The following is a 19,883-nucleotide window of genomic DNA, read 5'->3' on the forward strand; positions in this document are numbered from 1 at the left end:
GGTTAATACTTATTTCTTCTATATATTCATTAATGTGTGTAAGGGCAGGGGATATGGAGACTTAGCAACAAACATTGGCTCAACAAATGAAAAAACCCTTCACCAATACAATTTCTAATCAGCCCATTATACTTATACTAATAGCTTTCTAACTTTTCTAAGGAACCTGTTTTTAGAAGGTTTAAAGCATCTCATGCCTCTCACGGTTGGGAGGCTGTGAGCAATCACATGTGGCCGGACAAGCCTGTCAGGCAGGCTAGAGAACCTTCAGAGGAGTTTGTAGGTTGAAACACTCCTATCACGCCCAGGAATTATTATTAACTGGAGCTCTAAGTTAACTCCTTCTCCAAAAGAGGTGGTGGGGGACAGCCCCCCGTAAAGTCAGAGGTGTAGGTAAGAGCACAAAGTAGTAAAGTAAGCAGGCTCTGGTTATGGGGGTAGATGCTCGAGGATTTCCAGGGGGACTCCTGAGGCTCGATCCCGCCTTTGCGTATGTCGAGCCTCCTTCCTCATGACCTTTGCCATGGGCGGAGTGCCTCACGCCGGCCCCCAACAGCACTATACCCTCCTCATTCTCCTGCCTCTCTGGATGTTTCTTCTTGTCTGTTGTTTTCCAGAGCCTGTTTTTGTCTTTTCTTCTCATTCCTACACTTAATGTCTGGATTCATAAAGCCACATCTGATGTCTGCATCTTTGTTCTAAGCTTCCGACCTATATATCCAACCACTTACCAAACATCTTCATCTAGGTGTGGTGTATATACTTTATATTTAACATTAAAATGAAATTCCTCTTAGCATAGGTGTGATACTTTTCTACTAAGTCAGGCCCTGGGCTGGGCTTTAGACATACAAAGATAGATAAACTCACATTTCCTCCTCTGGTCTGTTCCTCCTCCTGTCTCCTCTCTTTGGGTGCGTGTTAGCATCCTGACTGAGTCACTCACCATAAGAACCTCATTTGTCATCCTAGTTTTCCTCCACTTGATGTTAATCCTCTTTCTCAAACAACTGTGCATTCACCTCCTGTGCATGCACCTCCCCTGCACCCTCAGTTACTTCCTTACTGGCCCCAGCCTGTCACCCATCCCACTGCCTCCAGTTCAGTTCAGTAATTCAGTCGTGTCCAACTCTCTGTGACCCCATGGACAGCAGCACGCTGGGCTTCCCTATCCATTACCAACTCCTGGAGCTTATTCAAACTCGTGTCCATCGAGTTGGTGATGCCATCCAACCATCTCATCCTCTGTCTTCCCCTTCTCCTCCTGCCTTTAATCTTTCCCAGCATCAGGGTCTTTTCCAATGAGTCTGTATTTCGCATCAGATGGCCAAAGTATTGGAGTTTCAGCTTCAGCATCAGTCCTTCCAGTGAATATTCAGGACTGATTTCCTTTAGGATGGACTGTTTGGATCTCCTTGCAGTCCAGGAGACCTTCAAGAGTCTTCTCCAACACCACAGTTCAAAAGCATCAATTCTTCAGCACTCAACTTTCTTTATAGTCCAACTCTCCCATCCATACATGACTATTGGAAAAACCATAGCTTTGACTAGACGGACCTTTGTTGGCAGAGTAACATCTCTGCTTTTTAATATGCTGTCTAGGTTGGTCATTGGAAAAGACAATGGCAACCCACTCCACTACTCTTGCCTGGCAAATCCCATGGACGGAGGACCCTGGTAGGCTGCAGGCCATGGGGTCGCTAGGAGTCGGACACGACTGAGCGACTTCACTTTCATTTTTCACTTTCATGCATGGAGAAGGAAATGGCAACCCACTCCAGTGTTCTTGCCTGGAGAATCCCAGGGACGGGGTAGCCTGGTGGGCAGCCATCTATGAAGTCTCACAGAGTCGGATACGACTGAAGCAACTTAGCAGCAGCAGCAGCAGGTTGGTCATAGCTTTTCTTCCAAGGAGCAAGTGTCTTTTAATTTCATGGCTGGAGTCACCATCTGCAGTGATTTGGAGCCCCCCAAAATAAAGTCTGTCACTGTGTTCATTGTTTCCCCATCTATTTGCCATGAAGTGATGGGACCAGATGCCATGATCTTAGTTTTCTGAATGTTCAGTTTTAAGCCAGCTTTTTCACTCTCCTCTTTCACTTTCATCAAGAGGCTTCTCAGTTCCTCCTTGCTTTCCGCCATATGGATGGTGTCATCTGCATATCTGAGGTTATTGATATTTGTTCTGGCAATCTTGATTCCAGCTTGTGCTTCATCCAGGCTGGCATTTTGTATGATGTACTCTGCATATAAGTTAAAAAAGCAGGGTGACAATATATAGCCTCGACATACTCCTTTTCCTATTTGGAACCAGTCTGTTGTTCCATGTCTTCTTGACCTGCATACAGATTTCTCAGGAGGCAGGTCAGGTGGTCTGGTATTTCCATCTCTTTAAGAACATTCCACAGTTCATTGTGATCCACACAGTCAAAGGCTTTGGCATAGTAAAGCAGAAGTCGATGTTTTTCTGAAACTCTCTTGCTTTTTTGATGATCCAAAGGATGTTGGCAATTTGATCTCTGGTTCTTCTGCCTTTTCTAAATCCAGCTTGAACATCTGGAAGTTCTTGGTTCACGTACTGTTGAAGCCTTGCTTGGAGAATTTTGAGCATTACTTTGCTAGCATGTGAGATGAGTGCAATTGTTTGGTAGTTTGAACATTCTTTGGCATTGCCTTTCTTTGAGATTGGAATGAAAACTGACCTTTTCCAGTCCTGTGGCCACTGCTGAGTTTTCCAAATTTGCTGGCATATTGAGTGCATCACTTTCACAGCATCATCTTTAAGATTTGAAATATCTCAGCTGGAATTCCATCACCTCCACGAGTTTTGCTGGGTAGTGATGCTTCCTAAGGCCCACTTGACTTCGCATTCCAGGACATCTGGCTCTAGGTGAGTGATCACACCATCATGATTATCTGGGTCATGAAGATCTTTTCTGTACAGTTCTATGTATTCTTGCCCCCTCTTCTTAATATCTTCTGCTTCTATTAGGTCCATACCGTTTCTGTCCTTTATTGTGCCCATCTTTGCATGAAAGATATCCGTTGATATCTCTTAATTTTCTTGAAGAGATTGCTAGTCTTTCCCATTCTATTGTTTTCCTCTATTTCTTTGCATTGATCACTAAGGAAGGCTTTCTTATCTCTTCTTGTTCTTCTTTGGAACTCTGCATTCAAATGGGTTTGTCTTTCCTTTTTTTCCCTTTGCCTTCCACTTCTCTTCTTTTCTCAGCCATTTGTAAGGCCTTCTCAGACAACCAATTTGCCTTTTTGCTTCTGTTTAGAAAATGCATATCTGCTGTTATTCTGCTGTGTATGCTCAGTTGTGTCTGACACTTTATGACCCCATGGACTGGAACCCACCAGGCTCTTGTGTCCATGGGATTTCCCAGGCAAGAATACTGAGGTGGGTTGCCATCTCCTACTCCAAGGGATCTTCCCTACCCAGGGGATTGAACCTGCATCTCCTGCCTCTCCTGCATTCCCGGTGGATTCTTTACCACTGTGCCAAAGGGGAGGCCTGCCTATGTTATTACCTTGCTTAAGTTCTTCAGTGGGTCTCTCCTTTCTACAAGACAAAGTATAAATGACCTGGCTTCTGTTTTCTTTACAAGCTTTCTTCCCACCATCCATCCACATGCTCCCTGCTTCTCAGCAACAGTAAATCATACTGTTCTTTCAAAATGCTAGGCTCACTCAAGGATACTTTTCCTCCTCTTGAGGTACGCCAGCCTTTTCTTCTGACTTCCTGCAACATCTCTCCTTGGCAAGCGCCTTCCCCTTTACCTTTGGATCAGTTCATCTGTCCTTTTCTTGTGAAAGCTTGTTCGACATTCACTGGCATGGTTACCTGCTTCTTCTCCTCTACTCTCCTAGCAACTATAACTTTGGAATTCCAGAATGGTCCCTCCCTCTGGTATTCCAGTCTTTTGTGTCTAATTAGAAGTCACATGGGGTAATGGAAAGAGGTGGGTTTTAAATTCTAATTCTGCCAGCAGGCTGTTTCCTTGTTCATGAGCATAACATTAGCCTTGTGGTTTTGGGGGGTGGGTGATTGAGAGATTCTTGCAGTACCTGGTAAAAAGTGCTTAGTAAATAGTATCTGGTTTTTCTTTCCTTCGGAGGCAGTTATTTTTTTTTTTAAAGTAGTCCATGTATGCTCACATTCACTCAGTCCCCTGCAATTCTGTTTTCATCTAGTCATTCTCCTGTAAATGGCTTTTTCAAACAGAACCAGTCACCTGTTTACTGCCATCTTATTTGCCAAACCTGATTTTACACATCACTGAATGTCGTCAACCTTGCCTCCTTCTTGATCATTTCTCCTTTTCGCTTTTCTTCCTAGCCGCCCAACTGCTCCTGCTAAGTCTGTTGTTTCTTCTGGCTGCACTATCAGAGTGACTGTTCTGACTTCCTGGGAGGATGGTGGTAAGCCTGACAGGGATGGGTGGGAATGGCAAGATAAATGGGTGGGTGTGAACTGCACAAATTACTGGGAAGAAGGTATGGAAGGACATCTTGGGTGGACTAAGTTGCATGTCAATGTAAGTCCTGCGTGAAGAACTTTAGGCCGCCTGTCCTTGCTGGGAACTCCTCCCCTGACCCCTCCAGTTTTCTTTTGTTTTTCTCATTAGAACCTGAGCATGAATTCAACTGCTGAATGAACCAGAGCTCCTTTGTCCTCAAATTCCTACTGAAATCATTAAAAGAAGGTGTAAATAGGGACAGCTTATATAGCATAGGGACTCCATGATGGGCATTAATCGTATGTTAGAAACCTGGAGAAAGTTTTTCTAACAATGGAACTAAAGGGCTGGCCCACAAAGGCCACTGGGGAGAGAGTCATGACTCTCTCTAATGAGAGAGAGCCTTACTGGGAAGACTCTCCTGCTTTTCAGAACCCCTGCTACCTCTAACTTGGAGGGAGAAGACCTCTGGAAGGAAGAAATTGAGGCTAGGTAGAATAGCTTGTTGAAAATGCCACTAACTAGGTCCCTCTTGATTTTCTGGACTGTTGGCATTGAATTTCTATTCTTAGTGTGAAGAAATCTGACTTTTTATTGCGCATCAAGTAAAGATTTGAGTCCTGTGTGGAGAGAGAGTTCTTTTCCAAGGCAACACATCCATCACAACTGAGCAGTTAAGCCCATCTGTGTTCTAATTTAAGTTTCCTTCTCACTCTACCTAGGTTGATGGTTCTCAGCACTGGTCATCCCCAGGCGCACAGAGTCTCTGCCTCCATTGTAGCTTTGCTGACCCCCATCTGAGAGACCTTTCTCTTGCCTTTGCTGGTTTTCCAACACCTATTTGGCTTTCCACTTTGTTTTGTTAACAGCCTTTTTGCTTCTCAGTCACCACTCTCCCTTGGGCACTTTTGGTAACTGTTCTTGAACTCCTCTGCAACACTATCCAGCAGTCTTGCACATCCAGTTTTAAACCAGTTGTATGAACAACTTTGAATCTGGCAAAGTGGTACCCAGTACAGTTCTTTTTATGCTGTCATCAAATGTGGTATCTGTTTTTTTGGTGAGTTCCAGTGTTCTCCTGTCAGTGGTTGTTCAACTCGATTTTGGTGTTCTCAAAGAAGATGAGTGCATATCCTTCTACTCCGCCTTCTTGAACTCTTTGCTATTATCAAATGGAAACTTTGGACTCCTTGAAGAGATTCCGGTCACTTCTACCTGGAACTCTTGCCCTTTACTCAGATCATCATTTAATACTGGGTTGACTCATTTCCTTCCTTCTGGTTCTTACTTCAAGCTCAGGCAAGCAAGGATTTGCCCAGGGCCCCTCTGTCAACAGTCAGATGAATTTTTTGAAGAGGAGTTTCCACATCTTGTAGAAAGGGTCACTGAGAAAAATGCATGAACACTTTTGCTGCTAGCCCTGACCTATGGCGCCCACTAATGCAGTGTTGAGCTAGCACTACCTAACATCCTTACCCTACTCTTTCTCACGCTGTCACCTGAGGCTGCAGGCAGTTAGCATGTGAATGAGAAGGTTATTATTAGTCCATGTCTGGAAAGCCTTCCATACACACACCTGAAGAATTTATCAGTGGGTACAGACATCACAGCAAATTATGGACAAGGTATCGAGTGTCACCATCTACCAGAGAGATTATTTTTCTCAATTCAGCTTCTGGATATAAAACACAGTTACTAACTCTCAAGCTGAACCATTATATAAGGAACTTGGCCATGTTAGCAAGATCGTGGGCCAAGCAAGATGCCAGGAACATGAATACCTGTGCACATACTTCTATGCACTGCTTCTCAGTTGGTTTAAAAAAGACTGAGATCTTATTTTGCCTTTTTCTTTGAAATGTCCCTTATGATTTTTTTTCAATCCTAATTTTTAAAAACAGAAGTTCAGCTCTAAATTATGTTCTCGAATCAGATTGTTCATGAGTTTTGCAGAAATGAGTATTCTTCACTGATTTCTGGTAGTTCTTAGGTAATGATCGAATGTGGTCATAAGGTGATGGCAAGGTGTCCTTTTGGATTGATTAAGTCAGGAGGTGATAAGGAATATTTTCTCCTTTACCTATATCTGATAAAATACACTCTACTCAACTAACATAGCGTTGGACTCCTTGATGAAAGAAGAAAAAAGGAGAAGAAAGAGAGAGGAGTGTGTTAGATAGGAGAGGCAGCCATAGAACATAAAAGTTTGTGAGCCAAGTCCTCAGGGCATTTGGAGCTAGTGGTTGGTTCCAGCTCTGGCTAAGCTGTTCTGTCTCAGCATGATGGCCAATTGAGACCTTCTTGCTGGGCTCATCTTCTTTGGATCTTCTGAGAATTTGGAAATTAGCACTTTATGCTCATATAATTCCAATGTGCTCAGGACATTTAAGAATGGTAGAGACAGGTGAGCTTGGGGCCTAGGTAAGATGCAGCATAGAAAGATGGTTAAGAGCTCAGATTCTGAAGCCACATTGCCTGAGTTTATGTTCTGTCTATGCTCCTTACAACCTCCACAACCTTGGGAAAGGTACTTCTCTGCTTTCCAGTTTCCACATCTGTAAAATGGGAATGATAATAGTAACCACTTCAAGAGTTCTTACTAGGAGTCAATGAGTTCCTACTTTTAAACTTCTTAGAAAGAGTCCAGCATATAGAAAACACTATATAAAGGTTTGTTAAATTAAACTTGAGAAGACCTGCTTGCTGGATGTCTCCTCTTAGGTCCTCTCAGCCAGGGATTCTTGGGGGTGGGATTCTTGGGGATGGTAGTGTTTTCCTTCTGGTCCATCAGTGCATGTCTGATTGACTGTTTAGGGCTATGGATTTGTGTGGTTTTTATTTTCTTTCAGAATGATAGGCCCATTTCTGAATCTGGAAGCTGAATAGTCCCTTGTCTCCAGAGAACAGAAAGGTCCAAGAGTGTCTTCCTGTTCCTCCCCCTCCACTAACGATATCAGGATATTGTTAGTCCAGGCTGGGTAGGAATGTCCTGAGCTGCTGCCCATTGGCAAGGTTGATCCAGCCTTTCTGGCATTGCTGGGACACTGCCTAACTTCCCCTGGATGAATTTCTTAAGAGAAAATTCTTCCTCAGGCTGGACCATCTAAGTTCTGGGAATTGATGCAAACAGGATGTAGTAAATTTTGTTATCTTAACTTTTGGTTTCTCATCAGGAGGACCTTACAGCCTTTCACCAGGGCAAGAAGTTTCTGTAAAACACATGCTGGCTTGTTCAAGAAGATCCTACTGAGCCTGCTGGGTTTGGGTAAGACATTGAGAACCTGTGGCAGTGAGAGACAGTCATTTCAGAAATAGGACCTTCTGTCAAGACTACTCCTAGATGGAAAGAACCTATACGATGTATAGCTCTTAACTACTTGTAGTGAATTGTAATGTATAGAATTGTACTTCTAGGAATAAGTAAAATCTGAGAATAAGCTATTTTTCAAACTGTACTATTCAATAGACTTAAATATTTCTAAGAATCTGGGCTTGTCTCTATTTCAGTGTCTTGAGTAGATGAAGGGCGTGGTTCTTGTAGTCTATGAAAAAAGCCTGTAGTATATGTTACTTATTTGCTGGTTTGCCAATAAGACCAATGATATAAAATGTTTCTAAAGCACAGCAAACCTTTTGGGAATTCACTGGCAGTCCAGTGGTTAGGACCCAGCACTTTTACTGTTGGGCCCCAGGTTTGATCTCTGGTGTGGGAACTAAGATCCTGCAAGCCATGAGACACAGCAAAAAAACCAGCCAACCAAATAAACAAACAAAACACATAGGAAACCTCTGTTTAAAATATGCTGTCAATGATGTATGGGGCTTTGACGTCAATATTAGAGGCAGCTGGGATGGTGAAAATAAAAATTACATTTTGGGGTGAGTCAGGGAGCCATAAAATGAGGACCGTATGGCTGTTATTCCTAGTAGTAGCCTGCTTCCATGCCTCTGCTCAAGAGGAAAGGTTAAAATGACTGGGGTTATAAAGTTTTGAGAAAAGATGATTTTTTTAAGTGTATAAAAGTAGGTGCTGATCAAGTCCATACCAAGGAATAGAAAGAGGATACCAGATAACATAGAAAGGAATGCGATTTCATCAGGGACAAATTAAAATATGCAGCATTCAAACTAAGTTGGTTACTCTGAATCCCCCAAGAAAACAGCTAGCCATCTACCCTGGCGTTGGGAAGTGCCGCTCAGTCTGACAGGGCTGGTGGTAAGGTTGCTGGAGGGTTTTTCCTGCCTTACCCAGACATTCATGACTCAGTCTTCACTGGTTCCTAGGGTCTCTGCCTTGCTGATCCTTACTTTGTACTTTCTCTTTTTAGCTTATGCTGCCTACTTCCTGGCAGCTTGCATCTTGGATTTCCATAGGGCACTGGCCTTGTTCGTCCTCACCTGTTTGGTGCTTTTGGTCCTGGTTCACCGCTTTCTGAAAAGGCTCTTGGGTGAAAAATTGACGAGATGTCTCAAGCCCCTTGAAAACTCCCACCTGAAGTTTTGGATGAAATGGTAAGATAATCTCAATATTCCTGGTCCCACAACTTGTCTTAAACCCCAATCCATTACCCTTTTCCTCCTTTCCTGGTTTCTGAGCTGTCTGAGAAAAGTTCTCCTATACTTTACAAAACCAAGGCTCAGGGAGCAAATAGCAGTGGGCCTCTGAGCACTGAACTTAGTCCAGTTTCTTACAATCTCCTATCTTAATATTGCTTGCAGGTCAGGAGGGGTTACATTTCAGGGAAGGGTTTTAGTCTGTTTATTGTCAGGGCTGGTGTCGGAAATGAGAAAAACCATATTCCTCTTCACAAAAGTAATCAAGACAAAGCTGCATTAAACTGTCAAATTGATTTGGTGCTCATGTGTTTCTCCTTTAATTTCTGGATACTTTTTATGCTCTTTTCCCCCTCTAGTCCTCCAGACTTCCTGTACCCACAGGTGTCTTATAATTAGAGTTTAGCACTGTTTAGTGTATACTCAACCAAATGCTACAGCAGCCACAGCTCATCTAACTAACTATGGCATGCACATGTCCTTTGATCACAGACCTGGGGTGAGCGAACGACTTTCAGACTCCCTGTATGTTCCTCTTTTCTGCCTTTTGTCCAATGGATGCACAGAAAATAGCTGTTAAGAATGTTTGCAACAGTGATCATTTGGAGAAACACCCCAGACTACAGCCTAAATTTCGGATCATTGATTTATTTGACACTGAAGAGATAGAGCTGAAGTACTTTCTTCATTAGCAGGATGGATTCTGGAAGCCAGATTTAATTCACTTTGAGCTCACAGAGAGAACAGCCCCAGTATTCAACCCTGACCTGTCCTCTCTCCTGTTGTCATTGTTGTTCCTGCAGCATCTCAATGGACAGTGTGTGTGTGTTTTGGTTTTCTTTTCTTTTCACATGTGATTTGCCCTCTAATTCTTACTCCTTGAACTGAAATGACTCCAACACTCAGACTTGAGGAGACTAGTTTGTGTACTGACTGTGATGTTTGGTACATCAAGGGACCATAAGGCCATAAGTCGTTGATTTGTGGCTTAGCCCTAGCCTTTATTCTGCCCCTTCAAGTGGTTGGAAACTGGGTGGAGATCCATAGGGGACTTTTCCTTCTTCTTTTGAAAATATTTAGGTTTTGCATTAGAACAATCTTGAAGAATAAGTCTTTTTGTTACTGATATGATAGATTGAGGAAGTCATGAGATTTATGTCCTCAGATTGGACTCTTTGACCTTCCATCTGTGAGTAAAAGAGTTGAGGGGAGGGGAGAGGTGGTAACTGGGAAACCACCAGATGAATGATTCTAAAGACATGTCTCTGTGTCTAACCTATTGTGTTTATCCTTTTGATGAATTTATCCATTTGATGAATTTCTGGTTTTTAGAGGTTAAGTTGATTATTTCTTATTCATTCACTGAGTTGATGGCATTATCCTGAAATTCCCTCTGCAGGGTGTTGGCAGGAGTCTCCTTGATTGGCCTTATCCTGTGGCTGGCTCTGGACACAGCCCAAAGGCCAGAGCAGCTGATCTCCCTTGCAGGAATCTGCATGTTCATCATCATCCTCTTTGCCTGCTCCAAACACCATAGCGCAGTGAGTTTGGGTTATGCAGGGGTGGGCATAGTAATACCTAGCCAAGCGCATATGCCAAGTATTGATTACAAAGGCAGAGAACTGAGTTCTTAACAATCTCTGGAATTTTCTCCTTTGATAATTTTGCTCTTAAGTGAAGTTTAAGGTTCTAAGAGGCCCTGGACCACTTATTCACAAACTGAGTCTTGATATCAATTTTGTGAATGCAGGCCAGTGTTAAAGACAAAACAAAACAAAAAATAAAGAAGGAAAGAAAGAAAATAGAATACTAGTAGAGAATCAACTAGTACTGCACATAGTAATATTAAAGTATTGGTTTATGATGCTTTTATATGTATGTGTGTGTGTGTCTGACTGTGTCAGACCTAACCTGTAGGTGTAAGTTTAAAAAACACATATATGTATGTGGCTCTTTGTATATCACTACCCTGTACCACATTCTCTCTACTTCCATCTTACCCCAGATTTACTGTTAACATCCTAGATTGGTTCCAGAGTACATATACCCATGTTTAAAACACCAGTCAGGTAATTAACAAGTCTGATTTAGAACTCACATTGGAATAATGTTCTTTTTGGTCCCAGGTGTCCTGGAGGGCAGTGCTTTGGGGCCTAGGTCTTCAGTTCATCTTTGGGATCTTGGTCATCAGAACTGATCCTGGATTTAATGCATTTCAGTGGCTGGGAGAACAGGTTCAGGTATGAGAAATCGAATGTGAGGGCATTGCTCTTTGCAAACCCTAGAGAAAGGAGATTGGGAAAAACATGAGATCACACTGTGTCTTGTTAATGAGGAAAGGAGAGAGTACACGGGGGTACAGCTAAGCATAGGAATGAAGAGAACTGAACTGCTGAGTCCTCTGTCCTTCACTGAGTAACTCACAGGGACATAGCCTGCTTCCCATGCTGTCAAAGGGAGGCCAACTTCAGTAGCAGCAGTAGGTCCAAGTCATACATGAGGCTGATCTTATCTTCCTTATGTCTTTCGTGACTTCACTCTTGTTATCTCTCTCTCCCTTTTCTTTCAGATTTTCCTCAGCTATACAGTGGCTGGCTCCAGTTTTGTTTTGGGGGATGTTCTGGTCAAAGATGTCTTCGCCTTTCAGGTCATGTCTGTTTCATGAGCAAGAAAGAGGGTCAGTGGTGATGGGTGGGGTGTGGGAAGAGGGATAAAACAGATGATGAAGATGTATGTCCAAGAAATCAGACAGTCTGTATACCAATGACCCTAAGAAGAGGATTTGATCCCATTCATATAGGAAGCAGCGTCAGTCTCTTGCCCTTTGTTCAGTGCCATACTGAAATTGGAATGAAGTAGGGGTGGGAGAGGAAGGTTCAGAAAACATCTTTTTGTGGCTTAGTATTGATGGCATGATAGATTTGCAATACACTTAAAATTTATTCCTAAACTAGCTTGTGTTTAAATATCCACTGAGTATCTATACTGTATCAGCTGCACTTGGGATGATGGGAAGTTATCTTACATGCCTGAAACACAGTTTGCTCATGGCATGTTCATTGTAGGATCTCACTGCCTGCCCCATCATTCTCATTACAGGCCTTACCCATCATCCTTTTCTTTGGATGTGTGATGTCCATCCTTTACTACCTGGGCCTTGTGCAGTGGGTTGTTCAGGAGGTGAGTCATTCTGCTATGCAGCCAGGAGGTGGGCTTTTATTGTGTGATCTGTCAAGAGGCATGAAGATGATACTTACTTTGAAAAAGAAGGCTCATATTTCATATCTTGAGCATTAGAACCAATGTGAAAAGCACACTCTTTCAAGCGTGCCTGATATCAGATGGTCAGGACTAGGCCCTGGGCAGGCTGAGGGGCACAGCAAGGAGAAAAAATGGGCTGAGCTACCATTTCATTCTGAGTTTTAATTTATTTTTTCTGGAAGCGAAGAGCCCTGAGTTCTGGTCCAGGATCTGTTTGTAACTTGCTTTGTGGTCTCGGCCTTGTTACTCTTCTTCTCACGGCCTTAATTTCATTACCAATGTTAATGGAGGAGGGGTTTTGCTGGATACACTCTGAGATTTCTGCTAATGTTAATGTTTTCGGTGTTTGCATCCCTTTAGATTGCTTGGTTTTTGCAAATCACCATGGGCACCACGGCCACAGAGACCCTGGCTGTGGCAGGAAACATTTTTGTGGGTATGGTAAGCATCCTGAGGACTTTTGATCTTTTCTCTGGGGAATAGAAAGTATGGCAGACAATGGGCTGAGAAATGTATGCTTTCCTTTTGAAAAGTCAGATAAATGAAGACTCTATGGGGAGCCACTCATTCTGATGAAACAAAATTCAGAAGCTCAAAGGAAATGCAACTCATTGCTTTCACCCTTCATCTCTAATAATACTTATGTGATGCGTGTGATGGGGACATACTTAACCACAGATCTAACTTCTTACACAGGGATTTAGGGAAATGTTCTGGTCTAAATCGTCCCCCTTCAGGGACTATGAAAGGTGTGTCCTCCATATTCTGGTTTCTTCCAGTGACCTTTGTTTTCCAGGGTCTCTAAGGAGCCTTGCTCAGGGCCAACACCAAAGCTCTTCCCCATAATACTTTTTTGATACATTTGTCTATATGGAGTAGATGCTCAGTATATGCTACTGACTGATCAACTTAACACTAGGGACAATGGCTTGTCAAACTGACAAGGGATTGGTATTGAAGTCTTTCTCTTCTAAGGTCCTAGGCTGATTAACTATTTGAAATGGTCTCTGCTACTGCTGCTGCTGCTGCTAGGTCACTTCAGTCGTGTCCAACTCTGTGCGACCCCATAGACGGCAGCCCAGCAGGCTCCGCCATCCCTGGGATTCTCCAGGCAAGAACACTGGAGTGGGTTGCCATTTCCTTCTCCAATGCATGAAAGTGAAAAGTGAAAGTGAAGTCGCTCAGTCGTGTCTGACCCTCAGTGACCCAATGGACTGCAGCCTTCCAGGCTCCTCCGTCCATAGAATTTTCCTACTCTTGCCTGTCCTATGGACGGAGGAGCCTGGAAGGCTGCAGTCCATTGGGTCACTGAGGGTCAGACACGACTGAGCGACTTCACTTTCACTTTTCACTTTCATGCATTGGAGAAGGAAATGGCAACCCACTCCAGTGTTCTTGCCTGGAGAATCCCAGGGATGGCGGAGCCTGCTGGGCTGCCGTCTATGGGGTCGCACAGAGTTGGACACGACTGAAGTGACCTAGCAGCAGCAGCAGCAGTAGCAGAGACCATTTCAAATAGTTAATCAGCCTAGGACCTTAGAAGAGAAAGACTTCAATACCAATCCCTTGTCAGTTTGACAAGCCATTGTCCCTAGTGTTAAGTTGATCAGTCAGTAGCATATACTGAGCACCTACTCCATATAGACAAATGTATCAAAAAAGTATTATGGGGAAGAGCTTTGGTGTTGGCCCTGAGCAAGGCTCCTTAGAGACCCTGGAAAACAAAGGTTACTGGAAGAAACCAGAATATGGAGGAGACACCTTTCAATGGTCTCAGAGTACTTCTATATATTTCTAGCATAGCATGCAACATTTTGCTGAAATTCTCCATAATCAATTTGATTTCCTCTGCTAGACTATGAAGTCCTAAGAGTAGAAACTTTGCCTTGTTCATAAAATGTCCCTGTCATCTATAGCACTAGGCACATAGTTATCATTCTTTAAATAGTAAATATTACCTATTTTACAATACTAGATATAGTTTGCATAGTCGGGCCTTCATAATTTCATACCATTTTCACAAACGTTGTTTCTTTTGATTGTTTCATCAACGTTGGGCTTCATTCATGTAGCAGTTCATTTAATGAATACTTTTTAAGCAGTTAATAGTTATTACTAAGTACACTGTACTCCATAAAGTCATCCATTAAGTACACAGTTTTAGACTTAGAACCTACAAAAGAAATATACCATTTCTCATCTATAGAATTCTAATTTTTAAATAGATGAGACAAACACATATGAAAACACATAGAACAATGCCAGCCAGGATATAATTAGGTGCTAGAGGGAGTGAGCTAGACACTAGGAGAGCTTAAGAGCAGAGCTCAGAGTTTGAAGGGCACCCACACTGGAGGGCTATGAGCCCAGGGCTGGGATGGGCACTCTGGGGTGGGAAACTGTACCCCTCTTGAATCTGACTCTCTCCGTCTTATTTTCAGATGGAGGCACCTCTGCTCATCCGTCCATACCTTGCAGACATGATGCTCTCTGAAATCCACACAGTGATGACTGGAGGGTTTGCCACCATTTCAGGCACTGTGTTGGGAGCCTTCATATCCTTTGGGGTAAGCATAGTCTGTTTGATCACTCCTGGGTGAGCCCAAGTCTGGGTTCTGTAGATGCTAACTCCTAAGTCTGGCCTTACAGATTGATGCATCATCCTTGATTTCTGCCTCTGTGATGGCTGCCCCTTCTGCTCTTGCTTTGTCAAAGCTGGTATATCCAGAAGTAGAGGAGTTGAAGTTCAAGAATAAGGAGGGGGTAAAATTGCCCTGTGGGTGAGTCCAATGAAGCATATAATTTGGGAGATGGTGAGGTCATGTGCAGAATCAAGAGTGGTGCTGTGGTTCAAGGCTCCAAGTCTCCCGGAGAGGGAATAATATGATTCCATATCTCCTTGTGTCTACCTCTGCCTCTAGCTATTCATGTTGATTTGTTTCTTTTGTTTAACCCTGCCATTTCCTCTGCCTTCTACATGCCATTATCCTCTGTTCTTTGTGTCAGTACAATTTCATGGTGATTGAATTTGATACTGTGAAAATTAGTAATTTCCACAGAAAGGGTCACTAGGAACCCCCATCACCTCTTAAGCTGTTCTTGCACTCTTCTGTTGCACTCCTGCACTCCTGGGGCACTGGGACATCTCTTTTCTGAGGGGCTGAGATTACTTTAGACACCGTGTTCTTCCCTTATGCCCAATAACTACAGGAAGGAGAAGAATGTCCTGGAAGCTGCCAGCAATGGAGCCACAGATGCCGTGGGCCTTGCTTCTAACGTAGCAGCTAACCTGATTGCTTTTTTGGCCGTATTGGCCTTCATCAATGCTGCCCTCTCCTGGCTAGGGGAAATGATGGACATACAGGGACTCACTTTTCAGGTAATGGATTCCATTTACCAGGGCGGTCCTTCTAGGGTGTGTTTACGAAGTCCTTGAATTGCACGTCTTCTGACCTGCAGTGAGCTAAGGGAGCATGGCAGGGAGAAGGGGTTAGGGGACTGAGTCAAAGTTCCAGAGAAGTCCTGGGCTCCTGATGTGAGATATCTCTTTCTCTCACCCAGGTCATCTGCTCCTATGTCTTAAGGCCCATGGTTTTCATGATGGGTGTCGAGTGGGCAGACTGTCCAATGGTGGCTGAGATGGTGGGGATGAAATTCTTCACGAACGAGTTTGTGGCCTATCAGCAACTGTCTCAGTACAAAAACAAGCGTCTCTCTGGAGTGGAGGAGTGGATCAAAGGCAAGAAGCAGTGGATTTCTCTAAGTGCCAGTCTGGAAAAACATTAACAGTCTGTGGACAGATACGAAGTATTACACAAAAGTTTATCTCACACACACAGATCCCTCTCCAGGGTCCCAGGCCTGACCCTAGGAAGAGTCAGGGTCAAAGCAGAGTCTGACCCAAAGCAGGAGAGTAACAGTGTGCTTAGCTTCTGTGCCTGAGCTGCCCTGAGGTCATTTTCCCCCCCTCCCCCACCCCGCTCCACACTGACCCAGCTTCTATCATAGATTTCACAGGCTCTCAAGGCTTAGACAAGAACACTGGGCAAGAAACCAGGGTGGTTTTCATGTCATTATCCCTGTAATAACTCAAGGAGTGGTTATTTTCTGAGCATCCTTTCCACACTCCTTAGAGTGGTACGGACAAGATTAGGGGTTCCAAGTACTCCGGAACTTCTCTCGTGATTACACAGCTGCACACATGGGGCTGAGTTTATTTATTTTTGTTTTCCCTAGGTGAGAGTGGAAATCATTACAACGTTTTCACTCTGTGGATTTGCCAATCTGAGTTCCATAGGAATCACACTGGGAGGCTTGAGTGAGTTAATTCTTTTTCCCAGCTACCCAATATGCCAGCCAGGTCCCAGCATCTATAGTAGGCAGCCCTGGTGCTTCAGTACAAGTTGAGCCCAGATAGAGAAGCTGATGTGAAATGGTCCTCTCCATTGGCAGTTAATTTGGAGTTCAAGTAATCATGCTACCTGGCTATGTGTGGAGCCAAGGCTGGGTTTAGAATCTCAACTTCTGTTATTTTTTTTTCCTCCCTGTTGGAGGCCCAAGTAACCAATTTTATTTTTCTTTTTCCTATGAGGGACACTATAATGGTATTATTTTTATTTTACCATTAAATGGACATAGTACATAAATAAGTAAAAGTATTTTGTTTTTTGTTCAGTAGTGAAGGTACTTTCTGAAATTATGCTGCTCACCAGTTGACTTCGTAGAAATAGGCCTTGTGCAAGGAATCATAGAACAAATAAAAACAGAGACATATAAGGTAGATAGATAGAGCAAGTGCTGTGAAGTGTTGGAATTAAAGCTACAAGTCACCAGCTGTAGGAGGAATGAGTATTTTAAGCATACACAGATTACATTTAGATTGCTAAGAATATTGCTAAATGGCGATGGTTGGAGGAAATAATATGAAGACAGTGGAGCTGTCCTTGAAGGCTGGGCAAAGAGAATAGTGGATTCCAAGAGTTTGGAAGATCCTTGGGCTCCAAAATCACTGCAGGTGGTGACCATGAGATTAAAAGACGCTTGTTCCTTGGAAGAAAATCTATGACAAACCTAGACAGTATATTAAAAAGCAGACACCTTGCTTTGCCGACAAAGGTTCATCTAGTCAAAGCTATGGTTTTTCCAGTAGTCAAGTATGGATGTGAGAGTTGGACCATAAAGAAAGCTGAGCGCTGAAGAATTGATGCTTTTGAACTGTGGTGCTGGAGAAGACTCTTGAGAGTCCCTTGGACTGCAGGGAGATCCAGCCAGTCAATCCTAAAGGAAATCAGTCCTGAACATTCATTTGAAAGGACTAATGTTGAAGCTGAAGCTCCAATACTTTGGCCCCCTGATGTGAGGAGCTGACTTATTGAAAAAGACCCTGATGCTAGGAAGAGTTGAGGGCGGGAGGAAAAGGGGATGACAGAGGACAGGATGGTTGGATGGTATCACCGACTCAGTATGAGCAAGCTCTGGGAGTTGGTGAAGGACAGGGAAACCTCGCGTGCTGCAGTCCATGGGGTTGCAAAAAGTCGGACACGACTGAGCGACTAAAGAACAATAAATAAGAAAAACACAGCTTAGTGTGTTCGTTTTTTATTTCATTCATGTTCTGGGCTAGAATCATTAAGTTGATTTACTTGGTAGCTGATCAAACAATTTAAAGGCGAAACAGTTTCCTTTCAGTTTCTTTTCCCCTTCTGTCACAAAGTTGTCTGTCTTCTAATTCTGATGCCCCATTACCACCTGACTGTGAGATTGCCATCTAGTGGTGGAATACGCTCCACATGACTAAGGCTTAGATGAATGTTGCTGGTCTCATCTCTCTGGCTCAAAATTGTCTAATTCTGTCCACCCTAAGCATGCCAATGGCAACCCACTCCAGTACTCTTGCCTGGAAAATCCCATGGACGGAGGAGCCTGGTGGGCTGCCGTCTATGGGGTCGCACAGAGTCGGACACGACTGAAGCGACTTAGCAGTAGCAGCAGCAAGCATGCCAATTTCAAATAGTGAACACCCAAGGCATTTGTACTGTCTGGAGCAATGCAGAGCTTTTCTTGGTTCAGATACATCTTAGGAATGTTCACAGAACCACGGAAGTTAGAGTCAGACGCACCATCCTTGACCTGGGGAGTGTCTAAGTTAGTGACCTATGAATACATATACTTCAAAGCACACCACTGGCAAGCATCTGGTGGTTGGCAGTAAGAATGCGATTCATCCGCTGTGTTTTGATACTCAGCATTCTTCTAATCAGGTTTCATGGGTATACCCAGTTGCCTGGCAGAGAAGAGATTGAATTGTTTTGTTTTGTTGTCTGCAGCATCAATGGTACCCCACCGGAAGAGTGACTTGTCCAAGGTTGTGGTCAGTGCCCTCTTAACAGGGGCCTGTGTATCCCTTATCAGTGCCTGTGTGGCAGGTAAGTGTCCTAGCTTAGTCTCAGAATAACTGATTTAACCATCCGTCTCACATATGCATGGAAAAGGCTTCAAATCTACAGTATTCTCAATTTATACCCAGAGAATTAAGAGCCTTAAGGAACATGTGTAAAATCTTCCCCTTAGCATCTCTGTCTCCTTTATCCAGGAATCCTCTATGTCCCCAGGGGAGCAGAAACTGACTGTGTCTCCTTCCTAAACACAAGTTTCACCAACCGAACCTATGAGACCTATGTGTGCTGCAGAGAGCTCTTTCAGAGGTGAGTGAGCACTGGATCCCTGCTCGAGTCTCCTCTCTTACGCTCTCTTTCACTCAGGAATTTCTGGGATTGGAGAAAAGTAAGGTCTTGAGGGTAATCACATGGATACTGAAGAGAACATATAAGAAGGGGGATAGGTATTTGTGGTGGTCTAGATCTCTCTTCTTTTTTATTATTAGATGCATACTCACTATTGGCTCTAGCATGGACAAATCATCAGTTTTACAAATGACAATATCTTGTATTGATGGGGTACTGAGAAGTGGCGGGGTAGCAGAAGAAGTAAGGGAGGGTGATTTCCCTCATCAGAAGTGAAGTATTTATTGTGATCTGAATATAGATAGGTTGTAGGTGAAGGTTGACAGTGGTCCTGAGTGGCCCAAAACTTAAGAGCTTCTTCAGACAGAAATGAAGACTGAGACAGATAAAGTCTAATTGATAAAATCACAATGCATTCAGGTAGTGTAAAAATGAACTTGTTTACCAATTCGTGGGATATTATTAGAATAGTTTTCTGGTTCTGTGTGTAAGGAACTCAGAGGTCACCACTCCATCTTAAGATGAAAGTGAAAAAAAGCTGAAGAGTCTGAAAAATCAATAACTCTTCTTGAATCTGTAATAAACCCAAGGCAAACTGCTGACCCCAAGATTGGAGTGACAGGCAAACACAGGGAGTAATGGCTTACTGGAGCCACAGAAACCCGTGCAGGGGCAGGAAAACCTGAAACTGCAGTTGCTGAAGCCTCGGGGAGGACAAGGCTGAGTGTTAAAAACTCTGAGGGGACCCACTTCTCAGGGGAAACCCCACACTTTTGGAAGTTTTACCTCTTGGAACTAGACGAGGTTCTCATAGTAAATATCAGACAAAACCCCCCTCATGCTTCTGGCAGGTGGAGGG

The 19,883-nt window shown here is 43.5% G+C and overlaps 1 protein-coding gene and 1 long non-coding RNA gene across 3 annotated transcripts in view; one reads left to right on the forward strand and one right to left on the reverse strand.

The window, feature by feature from the left end:
• Positions 1-19,883, forward strand: part of SLC28A2 (solute carrier family 28 member 2) — a 36,133-nt gene that overhangs the window by 7,957 nt on the left and 8,293 nt on the right. Inside the window, exons 4-17 of the mRNA XM_045162066.1 lie at positions 7,640-7,731; positions 8,795-8,978; positions 10,420-10,561; positions 11,147-11,260; positions 11,590-11,667; positions 12,120-12,200; positions 12,642-12,722; positions 14,723-14,848; positions 14,931-15,061; positions 15,492-15,660; positions 15,843-16,050; positions 16,525-16,599; positions 18,608-18,706; positions 18,874-18,985. Of these exons, the coding sequence (XP_045018001.1) occupies positions 7,640-7,731; positions 8,795-8,978; positions 10,420-10,561; positions 11,147-11,260; positions 11,590-11,667; positions 12,120-12,200; positions 12,642-12,722; positions 14,723-14,848; positions 14,931-15,061; positions 15,492-15,660; positions 15,843-16,050; positions 16,525-16,599; positions 18,608-18,706; positions 18,874-18,985 (1,692 nt within the window). The remainder of the gene's footprint in view (positions 1-7,639; positions 7,732-8,794; positions 8,979-10,419; positions 10,562-11,146; positions 11,261-11,589; positions 11,668-12,119; positions 12,201-12,641; positions 12,723-14,722; positions 14,849-14,930; positions 15,062-15,491; positions 15,661-15,842; positions 16,051-16,524; positions 16,600-18,607; positions 18,707-18,873; positions 18,986-19,883) is intronic.
• Positions 7,615-19,883, reverse strand: part of LOC123328031 — a 51,799-nt gene continuing 39,530 nt past the window's right edge. Inside the window, exons 1-4 of one of the 2 annotated variants that reach the window (XR_006542748.2) lie at positions 14,753-14,887; positions 11,119-11,301; positions 8,865-8,958; positions 7,615-7,747 (exon numbers count right to left, since the gene is read on the reverse strand). This is a non-coding gene — a long non-coding RNA (uncharacterized LOC123328031). Of the gene's footprint in view, positions 7,748-8,864; positions 8,959-11,118; positions 11,302-14,752; positions 14,888-19,883 lie in introns of those variants that run through there. The other variant, XR_006542747.2, reaches the window with a different exon arrangement.

Source organism: Bubalus bubalis, chromosome 11 (genome assembly GCF_019923935.1).
Source record: "Bubalus bubalis isolate 160015118507 breed Murrah chromosome 11, NDDB_SH_1, whole genome shotgun sequence".
NCBI classification, from domain to species: domain Eukaryota; kingdom Metazoa; phylum Chordata; class Mammalia; order Artiodactyla; family Bovidae; genus Bubalus; species Bubalus bubalis.